The sequence below is a fragment of the Aspergillus fischeri genome, genomic scaffold (genome assembly GCF_000149645.3).
Source record: "Aspergillus fischeri NRRL 181 1099437636252 genomic scaffold, whole genome shotgun sequence".
Lineage (NCBI taxonomy): Eukaryota > Fungi > Ascomycota > Eurotiomycetes > Eurotiales > Aspergillaceae > Aspergillus > Aspergillus fischeri.
Window position 1 is genome coordinate 2,280,175 of NW_001509768.1, and position 21,355 is coordinate 2,301,529.

The window sequence follows — 21,355 nt, forward strand, 5'->3', positions numbered from 1 at the left end:
TCGTGTGCCCGTGAATAGTCTCTGCTAGGGCTGAGTTTACATGGTGACCAACTGGCATGGATTTCAGCAGGTTGCTGATATACCCTTTTGATGGTGCTTTGGGATAGCCTTGCTTCGCCATCAAACCGAGGAGCTTTCTACTGCGCATAGTGTATTATTAGACTACAAACAACGGTAACCTAAATTCTTTTATGGGACTTGGAATGACTGCATGAATCAGCGACAGGCATAGCAAACAAGCACGTGACCTCAGCAAATATCAACTCCGCATGGTATGAGACCCTTTCAATCAGAATCCGTTTGACACGACCGTCCTCCAAGCCTTCTCCTTCTTCTTGCGCTAACCTATCTCATTGTGCATACACCGGCATAAAATTATCAACTTCAACTTCACCTACCCGAGTCAACCACCCACCACACCACCAAAACACCTCAGCTCAACACCATGCTCTCCTTCTTCAACTGGGGCCCCAGCCCAAGCCCAACCACAGACTCAAAGAAGGCATCTCCAGCACCCTCCCAACAAGAGTCCATCCCGGGATCAACCGAGCCCCAACCGCAACCACAACCACAACAAACGCAGTTGCAACCACAAAGACCCCTCACAAACCTCAAACTCCTCTTCGGCGGTGTGACCTTCTTCACCCTCTCGCTGCTCATCACTCGCCGTGCCTTCACCAGGCGCGTCCTTGCCTCCACGCCACCCTACTGGACGTCGTCGGTGTACCACCGCCCTCCCGTCAACGGCGCAGGAGACGCCTTCGAGGCGCTGAGCCTCGCGACGCTGAATGTGTGTTCGTTTGCGATGATGGCTACGGGGGGTGTGCTTTATGCGCTTGATATCAATAGCGTGGAGGATATGCGGCGGTATGTGAAGAAGGAGATGGGGACGGGGACGGTGCGGGATGAGGAGGTGGAGAGGGAGGTGGAGGAGTGGGTTGCTAAGGTGTTGGGGGAGAAGTTCGGGGTGGAGCTGAAGAAGGAGAAGGAGAAGGAAGCAGGAAATGTTGCAGGGAAAGGGGAGTAGAGGAAAGGAGAGGGTTAGAAGAAAATGTACAGTGAAACATGATCCTCAGCTCTTGTATACTAGTCATATCACGAATCATGAACTGCATCAGATTGTACAGCTTATATTACACGGGTCTGGTCATACTATTTGTCCATCCGTTCGTATCGCTCCCGCGCTGTCTGCCTCGTCTTCTCCAGGAACTCATCGTACCGGTTTCGTGTGTTGCGTCCCGCTTCCTCGACCGCATCACCCAGCTTGCTTCCTTGCGCACCCAGTCCGACACCCTGCGCATACACCTCCGTGGCTATCGGGGCGGTCATGCCCGTACCCTGAGCACCCAGTCCAGAGCCGGCCGACCAACCCATCTTACTAAGGAGCGACGCCCCCTTCGATGTTGTCTCCACTGGTGGCTCATCTTCCTCTTTTGGCGCAGCAGGCTTGGCCTTGGTCGACGTTCGCGAGCTGCCAAACGCCTTTCGACGTTCCCTTGCACGGTCCCTGTACTCGGCGGTAGACTGAACAATGCCATGTTTGATGAGCTTGCCCATTGCTTTGTTTTTCAATTCGTCGTTCTGCAAATTATCACGGTGCAGCTGACTGAGCCGTTCGTGTCTGTTGACTTCAGCTGAGCTCTTGAATTGCCGCATGCACAGGTAGCAGCAATTCCGATTCAAATCAGCATAGGATTGTGTGGGAGGAGCCGCAGTGTCGGCCGGCGATCCACGCCTTTCCACGCCACCGTCGCTTCCCTTCTCGTCTGCGTCCTTTTTCTGAATGCCATGCAGCTCAGCATGGCGATTACTCCAGAACTGCAGATGAGATGGAACTGCCACTTTCTTGGACGCTGCGCTTGCGGCGGCGTCTGCCTTTCGCTTCTTTGCCTTCTCTGCATCTTTCGTGCTCTTGCTTTCCGCTTGGCTCTGTGCGGTCGAAACTTGGTTGTTGTCCAGCTCAGCAGTTGACACCGTCAATTCTTTCACGTATGCCTCCTCATCCCAGTACATAAGCTTCAAGGATGGGTTACTGAGGGGACTGAAGGTGAACCGGTCCGTGCTCGCCGAAGGATTGATAACAGGTACAAACACGCCAGCGTGTATGTAGCTTACAAGAACAGGCTTCGAGGAGATGGTAAATTTTTCAAATGAATGAAGTCGCGCAACAGCCGCTTGGGCATCCTGCAAGAACAGTAAGCTTAAGCGAGACATGACGATCATAACAAACGTACCTGAACAGTGGCGAATTCCGCAAATCCATAGCGCCAGCTCTCATTGGTTTTGCGGTCTCTGACCAGTAGGACACGGCGAATAGAGCCATCTCTTGCCCCAAGGTTGGAATCACCGGTGGTGGAAGCCACCTTGGCCCCTTTCCTTTGGTTCTCTGAAGATCCACTCGAGCCGGGAGTAGGTCGATAGAGCTTAGCCACGCCCTTCGCAAGAAGCTCTTCGGTGACAGAAGCTTCTAGCCCTCGGAAGAGAAGAAACTGCGAGGGCTGATTGTCTGGAGCTGCATCGTTGTCGCCGTTGTTCTCAACCTTCGGAGCAGCAATTCCAGGTGGACCAGCCGGTCCAGCCTCTGCACCCTGTCAGAAATCGCCCTATATCAGACCGACGGAACGACTTACCAGGCCGGGGCGCTTGGCATCGGAAGCATTTATTGCGAGTCGAGTAGTTAACAATAGCGCACTGTAATAGTCAGGTCAGCTTGCCAGATATGCCATGCTCCACCAACTCACCATTTTGCAGGTCCAGTCACCCTCGGCCCTCGCACGAGTGCGATCTTCCCTCTCACGACTATAGGCGATGCGGACTTTGGTGCCCTTGTCATTATTGCCTGCATTAGGTCCATGCAGATAGATCGATGGGAAATTGCGGTCCATGAAGTCGCGTGCAAAGTCAAGGTTCCTAAACCTGAGGAAGCCGAGTTGCCGTGATTTTTCTGTACAAGTCAGACATTCGTGCGCAAATGGCGACAGAAGAACAACGTACTGGTTTGCCGGTCACGGATAACCCGAACTTCTTCTAGACCTTCGACATAGTAAAAGTCTCTGAGCTCATTCGAAATCTGTTCAACACGTCGACCGGAGCAGACCCGGTGACATGCACATCTCAGCCTCTTGCCATCAAGGACGTGTTTGTGACATGGAGCGTAGTTCTAAAACTCCAGAAATGGAACTTCAAGGGGGGAAGGAGTTTTCCAACGTCTTCTTCCGCCATATCCACCGGCAACCCATCCATCATGACTTCTCTGCTTTCCTTCTCGTGGTAAGGCTGTCGACTCCGACGAGGGCTGCGGCTGCGACTGTAGCTTCTACTCCGACTGTATCCGGGTGAACGATAGCCCTCACGATCCCGATCTCTGTAGGCTGGTCTGCCACGTCGCGGTGGCGGTGATCTAGAGGGTCGCCGACGATAGTCATCGCGGTCGCGGCTTCGATAGCGAGGTCGGGAACCGAGTCGGTCTCTGGATGGTTCGCGTCGCCGATCTGCAGCCGGGCCTCGCGGAGGAGAGCGCTGGCCTTCTTCACTCAGAGAACACTGTCAGTACATCTCTATTTGCAGAGGGATATATGGCCTCTATAAGCATCCGGCTTGACATCATGTGGGGAGAGCGTTTACCGCCAGGCGATCGCGACCGGGAAGGCGAACGATCATCGTACATACGACCGTCCCGATCGTCACGGCGCGGGTAAGGACGATGAGAGGATCCCGGAGAAAATCTGCTGTCTTTCGGATTGAAATGTGACATGGTAACACCGCAACAGAACTGTGATGGAGACTTGGAGAAGGAATGCCGACTGATGGAGATCCATACAGATATCGGCAGAATCCTAGACCGCCTTCTGATCTTAACTGTCGCTTATACTTCCCAATCGGGAGAGGACGAGAACTATACGTTTCCTTCGCCGGAGATAGAGCACGCATCATCGCTTGAAATTTGATACAGCTACAAGCTTCATGCGAATAAAGGACAACCGACTTTATCTACTGATACGTCCATAAAGTAAGTGGAGTCATGAGACCAAATGGTCCTGTCGCGTCCCATAATCCCATTTGCCTTTAATAAATACTGCAATGTTGACATTTTCCAGCAAACTAGCTTACCGCAACCATGCCAGTCTCTTCTGGCCTAGATGCGGTATTGACTTACTCCTGCAGGTAAATCTCTTCCGTAAAATCGAACCCACCTCTAACAATAACGAGATCATCATTTCGTGCAAAGAGGATATCCTGCCGAAGCACGGCGCTAATTACTTCCCGCGACCCCGCGATCCAGTCGTATGGGATGAAGAAATGTCTGATGTACGATGTTATATCAGATGTTGGGTTTTCCAGTCCCACAGAACACACCCAGGAGCCAGTGTCGAGGAAAACCAGTCTGCTAGATTCGCAGATTCCAATAACTTGTGCGACCCTCTGTGACAGAAGAGCGAGCCTTGGCTCCACTGGTGAAACCAGAGAGTCCCCTTCTTGAACGCCTTGACCTTCGACTATTGATAATGACGCTAGATCGTCGTCCAACCCTGGTGATACTGTGACGACATGCTTGATGCTGGCTTTATTGTCGACTTCGAAGGATTGTGCGTTCAGAAGATATAGGTTTTGAGTCTTCGCTAGGCCGCCTGGCTCGGAGAGCTCAACGAGAACACCCTTCGCACTATGTAACACAAGTTGTTTGATGCTCTTAAACTCCAGCGCTCGCACACTGATGTCAAGTGACACAGATACAACTTGGGACAACTTATCCCAAGTATACACACGGGCAGCCGTACTTTCAAAGCAAATTGCGTGGTATGCTGAACCTGGATGCTGAACCCATTTTCGCACAGATGCCCAATCGGTGTATCTTCGTGAATTCTCCTCGTGGCCATCAACTTGCCAAAGATGATCTGATCCACGTGTTGATATAATGAACTTGGCAGTTGCTTCCGACGTGAGAACTTGAATGATCGAACCGCCGTACACTAGTCGGGCCTGAAATGCCATTCTCTCGGCGACCCATTCACCTTGTGCCGATTTCCTCACCTTCCAGGCGAGTATCTTATTTGATACATCAACGCTTATAGCTAAGTCACGTTGAGTCCACCATTCCAAGATGCGAACTGATGAGTTGTGACGGCAGATTTCAAGTTTCCTAGACCCAGATTTTGCGTCATACAACGAGACAGATCCATCATCCCGGCCGCATAGGACAACATCTCTGTCATAATGCACTGCTATAGCGCTGATCTTGACCTTGCTGTCTGTGGCTCCCGCTCCTATAAACGATTGTGATGAGTTTTCGCTCGTATCATCACTGGCTGAGCTTCGAAGCAGCACCGGCGGCTCCCAAACATTGCATTGTGATCCTCTAATATCGACACAGTGCAGGCTGTTGATACTGAAAGACAGTTGTTTTATACAAGAACTCGAGGATTGGACTTGGTAAAGCAACATGAGAGTATCGAATTCGTATATGTGAATTGCTCCGAATCCAGCACTTCCTGCAAGCAGGCGTCCGTCTGCACTGGAAGCGAGCGTGTGGCAATTCGCGCGACGACTTTCCAAGGTTTGATCGTCAAATGGATTGAGAAGCACAAGCTCACCATCAAGGTACGATACAACAAGTAGGTCAATAGCTGGGTTGGGATTAAATACCAGGGCAGTCACCGGATGCGTGCTCGTTCGACCATCAGAAAGTTTTTTGCCGCAAGAACCATAATAAACGTCCTCTTCTAGGTCCCAGAGAGCAATCGGCCGCCCACTGTATGCCACTGCGAGCATTCTATGTCCGAAGGAGATCGAGATCACACTTGGAACCCGCCACGACCGTGTGCACTTGTCGCCGCCTGTGTCATTCCACGGCCTGTCTGGTTGTCTGGCGCCATTGTTGTTCAGGTCCCAGGATGTCAGGTAATTTTTGTTCGTTGGAATAATCAGGAAATCTTCGTCGAATGCAAGTCCTATAGGTCTAACGGGCACTTCGAAATTATAAAGAATATGACCGTTCTGGATGTCCCATACCAAAACCTTCTTGAACCCACACGAGGCGAGCACGTCTGCCTTGGTTCCGAACTGCAGGAACATTACCGCCTCTCCATGATCAAGTTTCTTATATTCCTGACAAGTCGTCACGTAGTACATAAAGATTTAACCGGTACTCAACCCCACCGCGAAAAACTTGTGTCCGTGGCAGAGTGCGCTAGTTCGGCCTTCGTGGAAAGCAATGCAAGACAGTCGGTCATCCCACGAAGTGTTTGACATTCCAATAACAGAGATCTTTCGCCCGGCGCTCGCATTCTTGCGAATTGTCGTTTCTAAGGGACAGAACGCGGGTATCAGCGAGTATATCGCCGACGGTTGGCTGATGAGAGCACCAGAGAACTTTCCCGAGATCCTGATTAAGTCCGTTATCCAACCTTTCACCCTTTGTAAATCAGCTGCAAGCGGCGACCGCTGACTGGAGCAGGTTTTCAAATACACTCTCAAAGCCCTCGCAGTGCGGATGAGTGGCATGAGGTTTCTATTTCTAGCGACAGCCTCGATCCATGAAAGACGTTGGTCTTCAGGAACTTGTCAAGTAAACTCAGAAGGTCGTCTGCTAGTGGATTGGCCTTCATTAGGTGATAAAAGAAGTGTAAGGAAGCGTAGCTTGAGAACTCGCTTCGTTTATCTGCTAGACACCTTGACACAGATCGCCTATTGGTCCTCGGTGGTCTCATATCCTCCCCTGCGAGGTATGCAAGACAAGCTCTTGCGATACGCGTATGAGCATCGGTTTGATCAATCGCGAACTCTGAATTTAAGCTGTTGTTCAACAGAAACTCCCTAGCGGTTTCATGCACCATCTGGACTCTGTCGAACTTATCAATAGCCACCAGCTGCCCACACAATGCACTAATACTTTCCCGCAGTCTGGGGAATATATCGTTAACATCTAATTTCAAAGCTTCTTCAAGCTCTTTCACAGTTAGAGGTCGCATCGCACTCGTGACCCAAACGAGTATAGCTTTAATCAGCCTCTTCCCACGTGGAGATTGCGACATCAAGTCCAGTGTTCTCAAATAAAGATCTTCCATGCCCTTGGGCACTTCCGCGAGGACCTGGCGGATCTCCTCTTCCGAGTGTGAATCGGATAACTCATTGAGAACCAAGACAGTCCAAAGCCAAGATCCTTCAGACTTCCCTAAAATCATTTCCGCAAGAGCAGCACGATCGGCTTCGGATTCAACAATGAGAGCATTAGCTCTCGCTCGAACAAACGATTCAATATCCTCTTTCGTGTCCGCCATCGAAATATGCTCCACTCGGACTTGGTCATATCCCAACAATGCAATACGCCTTTCGATTTCCGAAGTTTGTCGACTTGTGACAAGGATTCTCAACGGGACCGAGCGATCAAGCCTGGTAAGCACGATTTCGAAGAAGGATACCAGGTCTGCACACTCGTCGAGAGCATCAATGACCCAATAGTGTTGTTGAAAGTCTGTCTTGAAGATCCCGGACGTGAATAATCTTCTCCAGAGAATTCGATCGTCGTCACCGTCGAGCTTTACATCTCTTTCGCGCATTTCAAGCAGTAGTTGCCGTATGTCTGTGTTTACGCAAGCCATTTGAAAAGCAAGAGATCGAAGACAAGTACTAAGCTGTGACTTGGACCTGTCCCCGTGTTTGAAAAAGAAGAAACTACAAGCATCATGCTTCGTGCGTAACAGAGAAACCAGGTGTTCTGAAAGTACGGACTTGCCAGATGCAGGTTTTCCGTAGAGCCAAAACACACGTGAGGCGTCGGGGTCGTTGTCTTGCCACTGTAGGTAGCTTTCCTTTGATTTTATCCATTCGCAAGTCCCAGGCAAGCGAACATCTTGAACAAGTATCAAGTCGTCCTCAAATTTGTCAGACACGTCTAAGTATTCACTCAGGTCGTTGATGTTGCTACGAAGTAGCCTCTCCTTCGATTTCTGCGCTACGTCGAATTTAGCGACCTGCTTGCGAAAGTTGGGACTGGATCATACCTGATTCCACGGCACTGTTGATTGTGACCGCGAGTGCATTGCGGATAAGTATATAATTTGGATCGCTTGGCGCGTCGAACTTACATATGGAACGATGATCAGCATTCAGCGGTATACATTTCTCTTTGCGATATCCAAGTGTAGCCGAGTCGGGATCAACAATCAGCACACGGAAGACGCCTATGTTGAGCTTTTGGGTTTCGTAGAATGACCACAGATCTATATCTTTCGAATGTTTACTGAATTCATAATTAATCGATTTTATAGCGTCAGACCCGCGCTTCAGGTCTGAGACGTAGGCTCGCGACGAGTAGGTGATGTTGAGAATATTGCTTAAAAGCTTGGCAGAATCAGAGCCACTGTAAGGTGTCGCGAGGAAGTACATGGCACAAATCCTTTTGACCAGGTAGCGATCTGTTGCATCTTGCTTTGCCAACAAAAACGCCTTTTTGATGACCAGGCCCCCCATGCTGTGACCAACGAAAATGATTGGCGTATTCGAATTGTGCAAATGGGGAGAAGTACTCAATTCACCCAATAACGATCGAGCGAAGTGATTGATGTCCAGGCAATTAGCCCTCCCCTTAACCCAGTCTGAATCATATCCGAAGCTGTGCACCCTGACAGTCTTGAACGCGGGATCCCTAGGTAGCCATTCCTTTGGCCAGTAATACGAAGCGGATGCTGTTTTGCTCCACGTCTTCCTGGAACCGCCCCCGAGACCATAAACAAATATCAAATCAACTAGAGGTTGTTCTGGAGAAAACAGAAGAATCAACCCTAGCGGTCCTCTGAGCTCTTCGGCGCTGACTTCTGTGGCAAATTTGCTCGCAACATAGGTATCGGTCGTCCGGAAAGGGCTGTTACTGAAGACACTGGTTGCAGAAACCTCACCCCTTTTACGATGCGAACTCTTGACCGAATCTGCCAGTCTGTGTCAGCAACGGTACTAAAGATCTGATACTGAGAGCCTGTGGTCCACAAAGATCTCACCATCCTGTCGCGGCATTGTCTCCAACCACTTTAGCTCAAAATGTGCTCATTCCCAGATCCAGAAGACGGGGAGGGGATTGAAATAAAGCTCTCTAAACCATTGACGCGATTCTCGCTGGCTCGCTGTGCAACGTAGACAATCGGCGGACAAGCATTATTACATCCAATAGCTCCACTGCCCTGGTTAGTTACTAATAGGCGTTGGAGTGGAGTGACAAATTAGCATTATTAGTCAAGGCAGGAGTCGAACAGCGTAAGGCCACCGATGTTCACTTTTTATCCTGGTGTGAACTCGCCCCAGATCGAGTGGACGAATGAATAGCCATTGTTTGGCGCCCACGACTCAGGGTCGAGATGAGGGGTGGTTTTTGGAACGCAATGTTGAGCCACCTGGAAACTTCAATTTTCCAGTCAAGTCTCAAGGCTTCAATAGAAATTAAACTGTATTAGGTATTCATGTTGAAGGATTTCATAGAGCGCTAACCCCTCCAGTGATGAAGGTGTTTGAAATGCTGCTAAGGTGATAGGAAAGGCTGTGGCTTTAATTAGAACTTAGAAGCATGTCGGCGCTATCTAGCCCTTTTTGACAAGGCCGTCTGTAAGCCTAAGGCCGGACTATTCCCACAGCGAGCAAGATACATCATACAACCTACCTGTTGCCTGATTTTGTCCCAATGACAAAGACTCGTCTTGTCTTTTCTCACAATTGCTCAATCTCACAGCTTCATCTTGCCTAGACATTCGGCCTGACAATTCAGCCCACTTCTTCAATCCAACAATACAACATAAACCATAATGACAACTGAGGCTTCCTATTCAGCAATTGCGGCAGGCGATCATGGAGCTTATATGCAATACGCTTTAGAGAAAGCTCGATTGTCTCCGCCAGCGCCAACCAAGTTCTGCGTTGGAGCAGTTCTTGTCGACGCAGATAAGAACGAGATCTTATCCACGGGATACTCGATGGAATTGCCAGGGGATCGACCCGCAGATCCAGGCAATACGCACGCAGAACAATGCTGTTTCATCAAAGTTGCAGAAAGACATAATATACCAGAAGACCGATTGGGCGAAGTGTTACCCAAAAATACAGTACTATACACGACAATGGAGCCTTGCAACGAGCGACTGAGCGGGAACAGGACGTGCGTCGACAGGATATTGAGTCTCAAGGGTGCCGTTAAAGTGGTCTACGTCGGGATCAAGGAACCGGAGACGTTTATCGGTCAGAATCTGGGCAGGAAGAAACTCGAAGACGGTGGTGTTATTGTTGAGCATGTTGAGGGTATGGAGCAACAGATTCTGGAGGTATCTATGGCAGGACACAATAAATGAAACCGCTATTTTCAAGAGATGTACATAATGTTATCTCTTTTCCTAATCCAATGTTGAGAATTGAGTTTTATAACTATGCCTCTCCTTCGACTAGAGGCATGACTTTCTGATATCACTTCGATCTTAAACCGAATAGCAGGAGCCGGAGCATGCAGGTCTTTCGCAATTCTTGTGTAGACCTCGACCGGAACTGACCGTGATCAGCAATTTAGGACATTGGAGACATAGATTATGGACGTTCATTGCAAAACTTGATTTTGTGGAAATTGCGCTGGCTCTTGTTAATCTTGACAGTGGCTTGATGACTTGAGCTTGTGTATCTAGTTGTCCGACCGAGTACCTGAGTACCTGGCACATGGCCATGCGGGCCAACATGTTGCTTTTTTTTGGCACCAGAGATGCGGTACTTAAAAGTCTTTGATGGTCACAATCGGAGGCTAACTCCGATTTACGTAGGACACAATTCTGCCATACAAACAATCTAGGACTATAGATTCAAGTCCCAGGCAAGTATTTCTTCTGCAGGTAGTCATTCTCATTCAGCCATTGTGCTCGACAATGAGCCACCTAACGACCGATGGTTGTGAGCAAATGCTAGATAGTCTTCATGGCCAAAGGGGAGGCAGAAGGAGACTGGAAACTGGAGAGAGCAAAGCTTCTGCGAGCTTGCGGAAGCTCTGCAGCTGATTTCCATCTGTGGTATGACCGTATGTTAGGCGAGATCACGTGAATTAGAGGTCCGATTCGCCGCCAACTGGCGCGTCAGTCCTTCTGTGGTGGTAAGGGGAATTCAACAGATGAATTGATTCAAAACTTAGAAGAAGCCTGCTTTCTTAGACTATTTCTGACTGATCTTTGATGGCCTATGCAGATAAACAGACGCATGGCAAAGATAATGGCGTGCGTTCAATGCGGAGACCTATGACGTGGCACGATTGGCGGTGGGGTAATTGTGGCTTAAGCGCAGCTCCCTCGATGCTAGCTAGCTCCGAACGGTCGAGATTCAAAACTGCCCCTCCTTCACAATTTTCCTCTTCCCCTCTCTCTCCTCATCATCACATACCAACATACTTTCGTTCTTACTCAATCGATAAAATCAGCAACCATGGTTGTCAAGACTTTCTTCGATATCGCCATTGACGGCCGTAAGTTTCCCCGTGGTTCTATTCTATCTGTCAGAGTGAGGGACATGTTCTGATAATAATTATTCTCTAGAGCCGGCTGGCCGCATCACCTTCAAGCTGTTCGACGAAGTCGTCCCCAAGACCGCTGAGAACTTCCGTGCTCTCTGCACTGGTGAGAAGGGATTCGGTTACAAGGGTTCTAGCTTCCACCGCATCATCCCCCAGTTCATGCTCCAGGGTGGCGACTTCACCAAGGGCAACGTGAGTTCATCTGTCAAGCCTACTCTGGCGCCTGTGCGGAGAGAAAATCCCTTATGAAGTATACTGATCTGTACTTTAGGGCACTGGTGGCAAGTCCATCTACGGCGAGAAGTTCGCGGATGAGAACTTCCAGCTGAAGCACGACAAGCCCGGTCTGCTCTCCATGGCCAACGCCGGCAGGAACACGTACGTCGCTATCCCCCGCTATCTGTTGCTCGAGTCAAGCAAATACTAACATGTAGCACAACAGCAACGGCTCCCAGTTCTTCATCACCACCGTCGTTACCGACTGGCTTAACGGCGCTCACGTCGTCTTCGGTGAGGTCGAGGAGGGCATGGACCTTGTCAAGAAGATTGAGAGCTACGGCAGCTCGTCCGGTACCCCCAAGAAGAAGATTACCATTGCCGACTGCGGTCAGCTGTAAAGAGCAATTGTCCCTGCCTGATTGCGTCGGACTAGTTGCGCCAATCATGCTCCATTTAAAGACAGCTGAATAGCCTAAATGAGAGCCAGTGACTAGGTCTTTGAACTAGTGCATTTCATCCACTTAAGCCTGTAATCCTTGTAGCTCCGAGTGAGCGAAGTGCACTCAAATCCAATATTACCAGTTCCGTATCCCCTGCAAGATCTGATATGATACGAATACTAGGCCCTGCTAAAAGATTGACAATGCATACGCATTCTCTATCCCAGCTCAGAGAGAAATGCAGCATGACTCCATGGTACACCGTACAATACTCTAATGCAGTAAAGCTATGAGCTTCTGATATGCATCTCTGTACATCACAAGGAGGGCCTATTGATGGCAGCTTTTTGGATTGACCTAATTCTCTTCTCAGTAAGATTCTATGACGTTTCCCAGTTGCTCTCAGCTAATAAAAGGACTAAGTCATCCTCTAGTCCATTTTCAACGCCATGGCTCGCCAAACCCCAGTTCTACATGAGAGCAGGAGTAGTTTATTCGCTAGCCCTACGGTCATTGGCAACGCTTCCGTCAAGCACACCTTCAACCACATGCGGCTTATACGATCAAGCACTGCTATCTGGTCCGTAACTATAGAAGCCATGTGGATTGTGATGGGTAGTATAATCATATGGGAAACGAGACTACAGATCAGTCCTTGTCTCAGTGTACGTGAGTGGAATGAGAGAAAGAATATCCATCGGTGTTTCGTCAATTATTCAGAAGTAACGTAGGAAGAAGATCAAATCTATATGTAGAGCCAGGTAGCTGGGAACCGAGGGAATTTTATCTTGTAGAACATTCTACTCTATATAACTGTATCCGAAACGGGGTTATTTTGAAGTTACAACGCTCTATATGGATTGTCAGCTTCGTAGTCGCATCTTTCAAGGAGAAAATAGGAATATACTCACAAATTCTTTCACCATCCTGATTTCACCATGCCCAGAGTCATCCTCTGAGAGACTCAAGCGGGAGGTCTCTGGGGGCGGGACAGCACGCACATTCACGCCCCCTGCAATATGTACGTCGTGTTTCCCTTGGGTTTCATACTCTAGATTCTGGTATGCATTTAGGTTCCTCTCCTGCAGTGGAATGGGCAACCCGCTCCAGCTGGTGGTGGTGATGGAGCGTTTCTTGATACGGGCAGAGGAGCCGCTGCGGTTGTAGTGGTTTGCCGCGCGCTCGGACGAGTTATAGTTGTAATTGTAGTTGTAGTTGGCGCTGCTGGAACGGCTCGTGATAAAGGATTTGAAGGGAGGTAGGCAGCCGACAATCATGGCTTTGCAGGTTAGCGTTGGCTGCACGGTCGACGCTGGATATAGTACATACAGATTGAGGACTCGGCGATGCCCCAGATGGCCAGAGCGGCTTGATCCGAGTACGCTTTGCCTGTGATTGCCACGGCACGGATAATGGCTGCAGCGATGATGATAAATCCGAGACAGAAGACGGTTGCTAGGCCCAGTTTCTGGTGGAGGTTCATCTTTGTCTTCCACAGGATGCGGAGGGGGAGGTACATAACTGTACATCTCGTTAGCTCTTCTCACAACACCCCCTGAGGGGTCGTACTCATCAGGTCGGTAAGAATGTCGACAGCAGTACTGTAGCAGATGGAAATGACGGATCCTCGGATGTCAATCGGTTTGGTGCATTTTCCTGAGATGGTCAGCTAACGTACGCCAAAGCTCAACGACGACAATACCGAATCTAAAATAGTCCGACGGAGGATGACAGTTCAAAATCGACGCCAGCCAGCATCCAATATACGCCAATACTGCGAAAATCGTGACTCCCCACCATACACGACGATAATGCGGCAAGCCATCCGAAATGAGCCAAAACAGCGCCAGGAATGAACCCTTGATGCTCCAGAGCACCGACCAGAAAATGCCGATTATGACGAACTCATAATGCGTGTACTTGAGAGCATGATAGACGATGTCAGGCCCGGTGACGTTCAACAGCATGTAATAAAGGTGAGGAGCTTGCAAGGTCTGGAGGATCGCATTGGTGACCAGGAAGACAAGGGCCAGGAGTACAAAGTAATCGTCGACCAGGAGACGCTTCATGCGCTTGATGCGGATACCGAAGCGTATGGACGCGAAGATGATGCCTAGCCCGGCACCAGTCCAGGTTACTCCAATGAGTCCATTGACAGAGAGATGAGTTGCGACGCTCTGAGGGGCTATATTGGCCATGAGGAGTCCGAGGGGGGAGATACGTCTAAAAACTAGGGGCACTCCACAGGGAGGGCATAGATTAACAATATATTATAGCCAGAGAAGCCGGCATTGCTTCTGTCATTCCGCATCGCTACATGGAAGAGCTCCCTGTTAGAAGAGTCAAGATTTGACTTTGCAAGGTGCATACTGACAGCAGAATCGGTCCAACAGGAGTCGAAACAAGAATAAAGCCCCGTTCGTTCCAGACTCATGACCCGAAATCTCGCTCAGTGGACCTCTGCATGGCATGTGAATTACTTGAATGCCAAAATTGCTCGTAAAATGGGGGCGAAATCTCTTCTTTGGGCCGGATACTGGATAACTATCAGAATGGGTATGGACAGAAGAGCGCACTAAATAAGACTGGACAAGGAGCGGTTTCAACATCCTTGTAGATGAGTCTTCATGGCTGAATTTCCGTCAATAATAGGAAGTGACAGACATGGATGCATTGGTCTAGCAAGGATTATGCGAGGCTAGCAAGCCCTCTTTGCTGCAACCAATTCAACGGTGTTGCAGTTGACCACCGTGGAGACTTGACGGCATTTATATCCTGAAATTTGTTTAGCTTATAGACAGCACATACCATGATCTTGGTAGTCAGAGCGATCAACAGATTATCACAAAATAGAAGACTGATAGAGACTTGTCATTAACGGTCAGGGAACTAATCGACCAGATCACTGAAAGCTAAAGAGGGCTAAATCTAAGCGAAGCAAAGGAAATGAAGCCATTCCCAGCAGGGAAATGCACCGGAGACGCTAAATCACAAGAACCGCGCAGTGCTCCGAGGGACCGACCCCATTGACACTCCTCATGTCGGTGTCTCAGGGTCATCTCCGTCCAAAGACTTCAACAGACCATTCAGAGGTTGCTTCGAAATGAAGCCATTGTTTAGCTCCCTCTAGTTTGATGCTAGTGTCTCCCACTCTTCCTCGGTTAAATCGCATCCACTTTGATCAGGCCCACGGCCCCATTGCCTCAAGTCCCGATTCTGGAGATTCTGGGCGGTTGAACATACTTGCCAGGTATATCCATCGTAGGTAGGTATGATTCTTTTGACTTCAAGCAAGTCAGGATGACTGATTCTCTCGTTCTTGTAGCATCGGCTAACTCGAACCTAGATCACTGAGTAATGGTTCCAATCCCCAGCATATGATGATTACTTGAAAAACAACCATCAGAAATTCAGCACTGCCCCAGTGCCATCGCCGAGTCTAGGTACTCCGTTTCCCAGGCGCGTTCACAAGGAACGAAGCTAAGCACCTAACCGATGTCACCAACCCGTGCACTAATTCCGGTAGTTCGACGCCAGGATGGAGTCAACGACCTCGCCAATCAATAATGGTCTTGTCTGGACTCGAGGATCATGGCTGGTACCTGCATAACTGCATCCATTCATGCATGTTATGCAAGTGCACCAATCTAGTTTTGATACTTAAATGGGGCACTCAACATCTCTCTCGTGGCGTTGATATTACTTGCTTCCAACATCTGTCATTCGTTCCTTGCCGCTGCTTCTCTTCTTTTCGTTTTCGTTCGTTCTTTTAATCCAGCCCAGTTCTAGTCTCAATGGGCTCGACGCTCCTTTCATTACTGGCCCTGTCCGGGCTCAGTTATGCTACCTTCGGGCCCTCGTGCAAATGCGCAAGTATCCCGCTCAATAGAGTACCAAAGCGATAGCTGACTTCTCAAAGGCACCAGGTGATTCCTGCTGGCCTTCCATCGATACCTGGAATGCATTGAACTCTTCCGTCTCCGGCAAACTCATTCTTGATACGCCGCCCGCCATCTCCTGCTACCCGGGTCCTTACCAGAATGCGGAACAGTGTGCCTACGTGAACTCGCAATGGTACAATTCTACGTTCCAGTCTCTGTCTCCCGTCGGTTACGTTTACCCGACCGATGACTCGTGTCCTCCTGTCGATCTGAGCTCCGGCGAAACCCCCGGAAAGTGTACACTGGGCCAAGCCCCAGTGTACACAATCAATGCGACAGAACCAGAGGAGCTGGCAGCGGGCATTGCTTTTGCGAAAAAGAATAACGTGCGTTTGGTTGTAAGGAACACAGGACATGATATCCTGGGAAAGTATGTATCTGTTCCCGCTGCGCTTCTACGGAAACGACTGACGGAACAAGGTCGGAGGGATATGGAGCTCTCCAAATCTGGATCAAGTACATTCAGAAGGGTATCACGTACCAGGAAAGCTACAAAGCGTCGGATGGATGTGGCAAGAGTAAATGGACCGGTGCTGCCTTTACCGTTGCTGGAGGTTACGTCTGGCAAGACGTGTATGCCGAAGTCTTCAAGCGCAACTTGACCATCGTTGGTGGCGGCGACCCCGTATGTCGTTCCGGCTTCCATTTGAGCAGTGCATAGACTGACCATATAGACCGTCGGTGTCATTGGTGGTTACGCCCAAGGTGGCGGTCATTCTCCCGCGAGTCGCGATTACGGTCTCGGTGCCGACCAGATCCTCGAAGCGCAAGTTGTTCTCGCCGATGGCAACATTGTCACGGCAAACGCTTGCCAGAATTCTGATCTGTACTTTGCTATCCGTGGTGGTGGCGGAGGCACCTACGGCGTGGCTATCTCCATGACCTTTAAAGCGTATCCCACCCTGCCTGTCGTTGCACAGTCTCTCACCATCACTCCGCTGAGCAGCAACACTGACCCACTCCTGGATGCTATCACCGATATCTATGGTCAATATCCTGCTTTGTCTGACGCTGGCTACTCTGGCTACGGCACCTGGTCTATCAACGGACCCATGGCCCTCTTTGGCAACCAGACCATTGGCTACGTTCATGCCATTGCAACCATGGGCAAGTCGCTGAGTGCCTCCCAAGCCGCCTTCGCGCCCCTGTTGTCCAAGCTGCAAAAATACAACGGCACCTCCCTCTTTATCACCGTCAACTACTACCAGTTCCCCAGCTATGCTGCCTATTACACAACCATGTCAGGTATGCACCAGCCCGTCGGTTCGGCCAACTCCGCCTTGACCTCCCGCATGTTCGACAAGGGTGCTCTGACTGTGAATCCTACCATCCTCCGCTCCATGATCGGCGCCATCGCCGGCAAGCCCGAGGAGTACACCATCAACAGCTTGGAGATGGTCGGCGGCGGAAAGGTGCTCACAGACGGCTCTGATCCCTACTCTAGCGTGAATCCCGCCTGGCGCTCAACCTACATTGTTAACGTCGTCGCACGAGGATGGCCCGAGGGTGCGGATGCGGCCACCGCTCAGGCCGTCAAAGACGACATTACATACGTCAAGGGCGGCGCCATGAGACTACTCACGCCGTTCTTGGGCAGCTACATGAACGAGGTGCGTTAGCTCCTTCTTGCGCTATAGAATTCATACTGACTATGACAGGCTGACCGCAATGACCCTCTCTGGGCCACGGACTTTTTCGGCACCAACTACATCCGTCTCGCGCTGATTAAGAAGAAGTACGATCCTGAGGGAGTGTTCTACTGCCCCAAGTGTGTGGGCAGCATGACATACTACCAGAAGAACTTGGATGGGTTGGATTACGGCCCGCTGTGCTCTATTGGCTTCTAGAGCTCTGTATAGACTTGGACGCTGTATATAATACCACCTACCAAATCTCTTATATAGTATTATTACTTCAATAAGATAATTAATCATAGACGTTGCTTACCCTGTGGTTCTTGGATCAACAGCTTCATCCTTTTTGGAGTGGGTCCCCCCCTTATACTCCGTATAATTCGGTGACGGTGAATTACGCAAAAGAGTTTAGCATGCCTATTCGGGCTTAGCGTCTCTATGCGCGTTACTATCGCCGTGCGTGTTTCTATAAAGTCCCCTTCATCGCCGCTTCAACTTCTAGCTGTTTTTCGCCCTTCTACCCTCCCTTTCTCACGTTTCCTCATGTGCGCCTTGCGAGTGAGGCATTTTTGCCATTGATCCGGATCACCGAGCTCCGCCACCCCCTATATCGCCAGCGCGAACGGCCGGCCCTGTCCAGCCCTTCGAGCCATCCAGCGCAGCCTGCGCTGCTTTCCCTCGCCCTGGCCCGATTCTCCGCTCAGCTCTCACCATTACACTCGAGATGAGGCATTTTTGCCCTTGGTCCGTCGCGCCGACCTGCAGTTCCGGCCCCTGACATGTCAATCGGTCGGTCAGTCGTCGAACTTCCGCGCATCCAGGCGTATTCGCCCTTCACTCTTTCCGGCAAATCGACCGTGTGCAATGGCGCTTCAAATATGCCTGGGGGAGGGGGGGCAAATCGAGGGCGACGGCGTCGGCCGCCTGGGCTAATGGGGTCCGTATTATTTCGGAACCGAGGAAGACCGGGGTCGAACTGGCTAGTGTACGTAATCAACTAGACTGTCTAAGGCGCTATACGCCTCAGCCAGTGATTGTTTAAGTCCACGAGGGTTGACGAGACGATAACAGTGATAATTCGTCCTTTCACGATGATCGTAATGCTTCACAGCGGCCATGTCGAAACTCAGAACGATCTTTGAACCTGAAGACCTTGCCAGGCGACTTCATCAGACCGCGTTCAAACATGCATTCCCGTCGGCCTACACTGTTTTTCCTGCCGTTGCCCACATTTTGGATCTCCGCCAGCCCCTGTCATCGAGTGCGCCTTGTCGCTGACACCCCGTTGATTTCATGATCGATTGGCAGAGAGGTTGAGATGGAAGTATGACTGTGAAATGCCCATAAGTAAGTAGCATTGGTAATCTAGAATAAGCCTAGGGCTTGCGTCGCCTGGCTTATGCAGGGGATATGCTCTGCTTCGACTGAAGAGAAGTCGCAGCCTTCAGCAGCGTCCGTTTGGAAAACAAATCTGACCTCTGTTCCAAGGGTCGTTGAATGATGCAACGTAGCTCAGCATCATGCTACTCTCGAAGAAGCCTTTCTTAAGACCGAATGGCTATTTCCATTAGCGCGAGATGCTCATACTCTTCAGGCTGCAGCTGGAGGAGTTGGCGTGCCATTGCTGCATTGGTTTGAAACCATTGATGGAAAGGATGTCATGACCATAGACACCTACGGTCCGACGCTCGAGAAAGTTTTCTGCCAATCGGGACGGTATTTCAGCATGCAGAGCCTTCTTCTTTTGGCAGATCAATTGCTCGCACGCGTGGAGTTCATACACTCCAGGAACATCATTCATGGTAACCTGAACCCGCAGTCGTTTGCGTTTGGGGTCCCTGAATGGCAGACGCAGCAGGTCCTTCTGGTTGATTTTGGCACGGAAATCGCACCACATTCCACAGTTCGCGATGATCTCCAGGCAGTCGGCCTCATTCTGTCCTATTTTTATAGTGGAGCCGAGTCCTGGGAGCAGTATCAGCAGCAGCGAGATCAGGAGACCACTGCACCTGTCTTGACAAGCTTCTTGACCGCGGTCGCTTCGCACAAGCCCGTTGACTACGGCATCCTTCGAGAAATCTTCCATGATGCGTATCATGACTTGGTATTGCATCTTGAGATTGCACTGGATATAAAGGTCCTCGAGCAATGAGAGACAGCAAGTTGCCGAAAATGGATGCACTTGCTGGGATGAAGACCGCAGACCTTTTCGAAAACCTCAGCTCCACTCTCTCGCACATTGGGCGGTTGAGTGGGACGCCTATGTCAGCCTTGCCTTCCCTGACGTGGTCGGAGTTGTTGAACACTGTTGAAGAGATGCTGCGAATTTACATGGTCCTGGTGGCCCGGGATCGGCCGTCATCGGAAAAGAAAACGCAAGTAATGGGTGCATATCATCTGCCAAATCGGCTATGGAGAGATCTGAATTGGTTCCTCAAGAGAACTGGCAACTTGCCAAGAGCTTTCCGGCTTTCAGTGATTGCTAAACTTTACCACTACTTGGCAGTACTTTATGAAGTCATTCCATCGTACAGGGTATACTGGGCAGGATATCTACTATTTCTTGCTCGCGCAAGGAAAGACCTTGAGCCTGATTGTGGGAAATCGGCATGGACTCAACAGGATTCTTCTGGCAAGACGTCTGCAACAGGTTCAAAGCTGAAAGAAGTGTCCCTAGTCTGCTGAGATGAAGTCGAGATTGGGTTGCCTGTGGGTCCTAGGCTGGAGGTTCGAGTTCTGGTAGCCCTTAAGCAAAGCAAAGCAATTGAGCTTTCACCCCCCTCTTCGAGACCCGAGTGCAACTCCACAGAATAAGAAATACAAACAAACTTCGCGCATATTACTGACGCACGAGAACTGTGTCGTTGCCGCCATCGTTGAGGAAGTTCACGATGATACAGAGGAGCTCGGCCGGAAGAAGACCCAGAAATAATCTGTGCTTTTTCGTTGCCATAATGTAAAGACCTTAAGACGTGCAAAGGAAATTGCTTGCTTTTGATAGAGTGTCTCTTCGTTCCTCGTTTGGTAAATTTATTGGAGAACACTTAAGCGGAAGTCCGATCTCGAAAACCACTACAGAAAGGGAATTGGGCGCCTACATCATGAGTCTTTCTCATTGAAGCAAACCACCACAGCCAATCGAGTGAGGGACCAAAGATCCGAGATAGGAAGAGGGAAGATTTAGATCAAGGTAGGTAGGGGCCTGTCTATGTGTTGGGACTTTCTAAATTGGGAACAGAAGTTCTTACCATGCGAACGTTCCGTTGCTACCTAAATATAAGTACGTGTTGCTACTCAGCCACTCCTCACGCTCATCCTGCCCATCGCGCCGCTCGTATCCGAGTTCTATGATGGACATAAAATTTTTACTGAATACAAGTGCAGAAAATGCGGATACCAGTGATACAGCTTCATTTCCTCTCGGCCAAACCAGGCCATTTCCTCCAATATCACCTAGACCATTTGGACAAGATCGAACAGATGCCTGGTCTACCTATCAGGGCTACACTGATGAGTCCCAACAAACATGTCCGTGCACCCTGGCACTAAGATATACAGGCATCCCTTTGCCCCGGAAGACGATGCCACAATAATCTACTT

At 49.9% G+C, this 21,355-nt stretch overlaps 9 protein-coding genes across 9 annotated transcripts; 6 read left to right on the plus strand and 3 right to left on the minus strand.

The window, feature by feature from the left end:
- Positions 1-445: 445 nt before the first annotated feature.
- On the plus strand, positions 446-1,027 carry NFIA_069690 (uncharacterized protein; the record flags this gene model as incomplete). The annotated part of the gene is made up of 1 exon (XM_001263694.1): positions 446-1,027. The coding sequence occupies one exon, from the start codon at positions 446-448 to the stop codon at positions 1,025-1,027; it is 582 nt and encodes a 193-aa protein (XP_001263695.1).
- A 125-nt stretch (positions 1,028-1,152) lies between these two features.
- On the minus strand, positions 1,153-3,754 carry NFIA_069700 (putative G-patch domain protein; the record flags this gene model as incomplete). The annotated part of the gene is made up of 7 exons (XM_001263695.1): positions 1,153-2,184; positions 2,235-2,581; positions 2,631-2,691; positions 2,742-2,944; positions 2,995-3,070; positions 3,208-3,527; positions 3,625-3,754. 7 exons carry the CDS (start codon positions 3,752-3,754, stop codon positions 1,153-1,155), a joined length of 2,169 nt encoding a protein of 722 aa, XP_001263696.1.
- A 398-nt stretch (positions 3,755-4,152) lies between these two features.
- Positions 4,153-8,469, minus strand: NFIA_069710 (NACHT and WD domain protein; the record flags this gene model as incomplete). The annotated part of the gene is made up of 3 exons (XM_001263696.1): positions 4,153-6,096; positions 6,543-7,946; positions 8,011-8,469. 3 exons carry the CDS (start codon positions 8,467-8,469, stop codon positions 4,153-4,155), a joined length of 3,807 nt encoding a protein of 1,268 aa, XP_001263697.1.
- A 1,373-nt stretch (positions 8,470-9,842) lies between these two features.
- NFIA_069720 (putative DRAP deaminase) lies at positions 9,843-10,328 on the plus strand (the record flags this gene model as incomplete). The annotated part of the gene is made up of 1 exon (XM_001263697.1): positions 9,843-10,328. The coding sequence occupies one exon, from the start codon at positions 9,843-9,845 to the stop codon at positions 10,326-10,328; it is 486 nt and encodes a 161-aa protein (XP_001263698.1).
- Positions 10,329-11,433: 1,105 nt separating this feature from the next.
- NFIA_069730 (peptidylprolyl isomerase) lies at positions 11,434-12,138 on the plus strand (the record flags this gene model as incomplete). Its single annotated transcript, XM_001263698.1, has 4 exons — positions 11,434-11,473; positions 11,544-11,713; positions 11,793-11,899; positions 11,964-12,138. The coding sequence occupies 4 exons, from the start codon at positions 11,434-11,436 to the stop codon at positions 12,136-12,138; spliced, it is 492 nt and encodes a 163-aa protein (XP_001263699.1).
- Positions 12,139-12,671: 533 nt separating this feature from the next.
- On the minus strand, positions 12,672-14,378 carry NFIA_069740 (uncharacterized protein; the record flags this gene model as incomplete). The annotated part of the gene is made up of 4 exons (XM_001263699.1): positions 12,672-12,734; positions 13,092-13,459; positions 13,510-13,701; positions 13,859-14,378. The coding sequence occupies 4 exons, from the start codon at positions 14,376-14,378 to the stop codon at positions 12,672-12,674; spliced, it is 1,143 nt and encodes a 380-aa protein (XP_001263700.1).
- A 1,596-nt stretch (positions 14,379-15,974) lies between these two features.
- Positions 15,975-17,968, plus strand: NFIA_069750 (isoamyl alcohol oxidase; the record flags this gene model as incomplete). Its single annotated transcript, XM_001263700.1, has 5 exons — positions 15,975-16,053; positions 16,107-16,491; positions 16,542-16,746; positions 16,796-17,731; positions 17,780-17,968. The coding sequence occupies 5 exons, from the start codon at positions 15,975-15,977 to the stop codon at positions 17,966-17,968; spliced, it is 1,794 nt and encodes a 597-aa protein (XP_001263701.1).
- Positions 17,969-18,871: 903 nt separating this feature from the next.
- On the plus strand, positions 18,872-19,907 carry NFIA_069760 (uncharacterized protein; the record flags this gene model as incomplete). Its single annotated transcript, XM_001263701.1, has 2 exons — positions 18,872-19,016; positions 19,327-19,907. 2 exons carry the CDS (start codon positions 18,872-18,874, stop codon positions 19,905-19,907), a joined length of 726 nt encoding a protein of 241 aa, XP_001263702.1.
- Positions 19,908-19,927: 20 nt separating this feature from the next.
- On the plus strand, positions 19,928-20,687 carry NFIA_069770 (uncharacterized protein; the record flags this gene model as incomplete). Its single annotated transcript, XM_001263702.1, has 2 exons — positions 19,928-20,141; positions 20,545-20,687. The coding sequence occupies 2 exons, from the start codon at positions 19,928-19,930 to the stop codon at positions 20,685-20,687; spliced, it is 357 nt and encodes a 118-aa protein (XP_001263703.1).
- Positions 20,688-21,355: the final 668 nt, after the last annotated feature.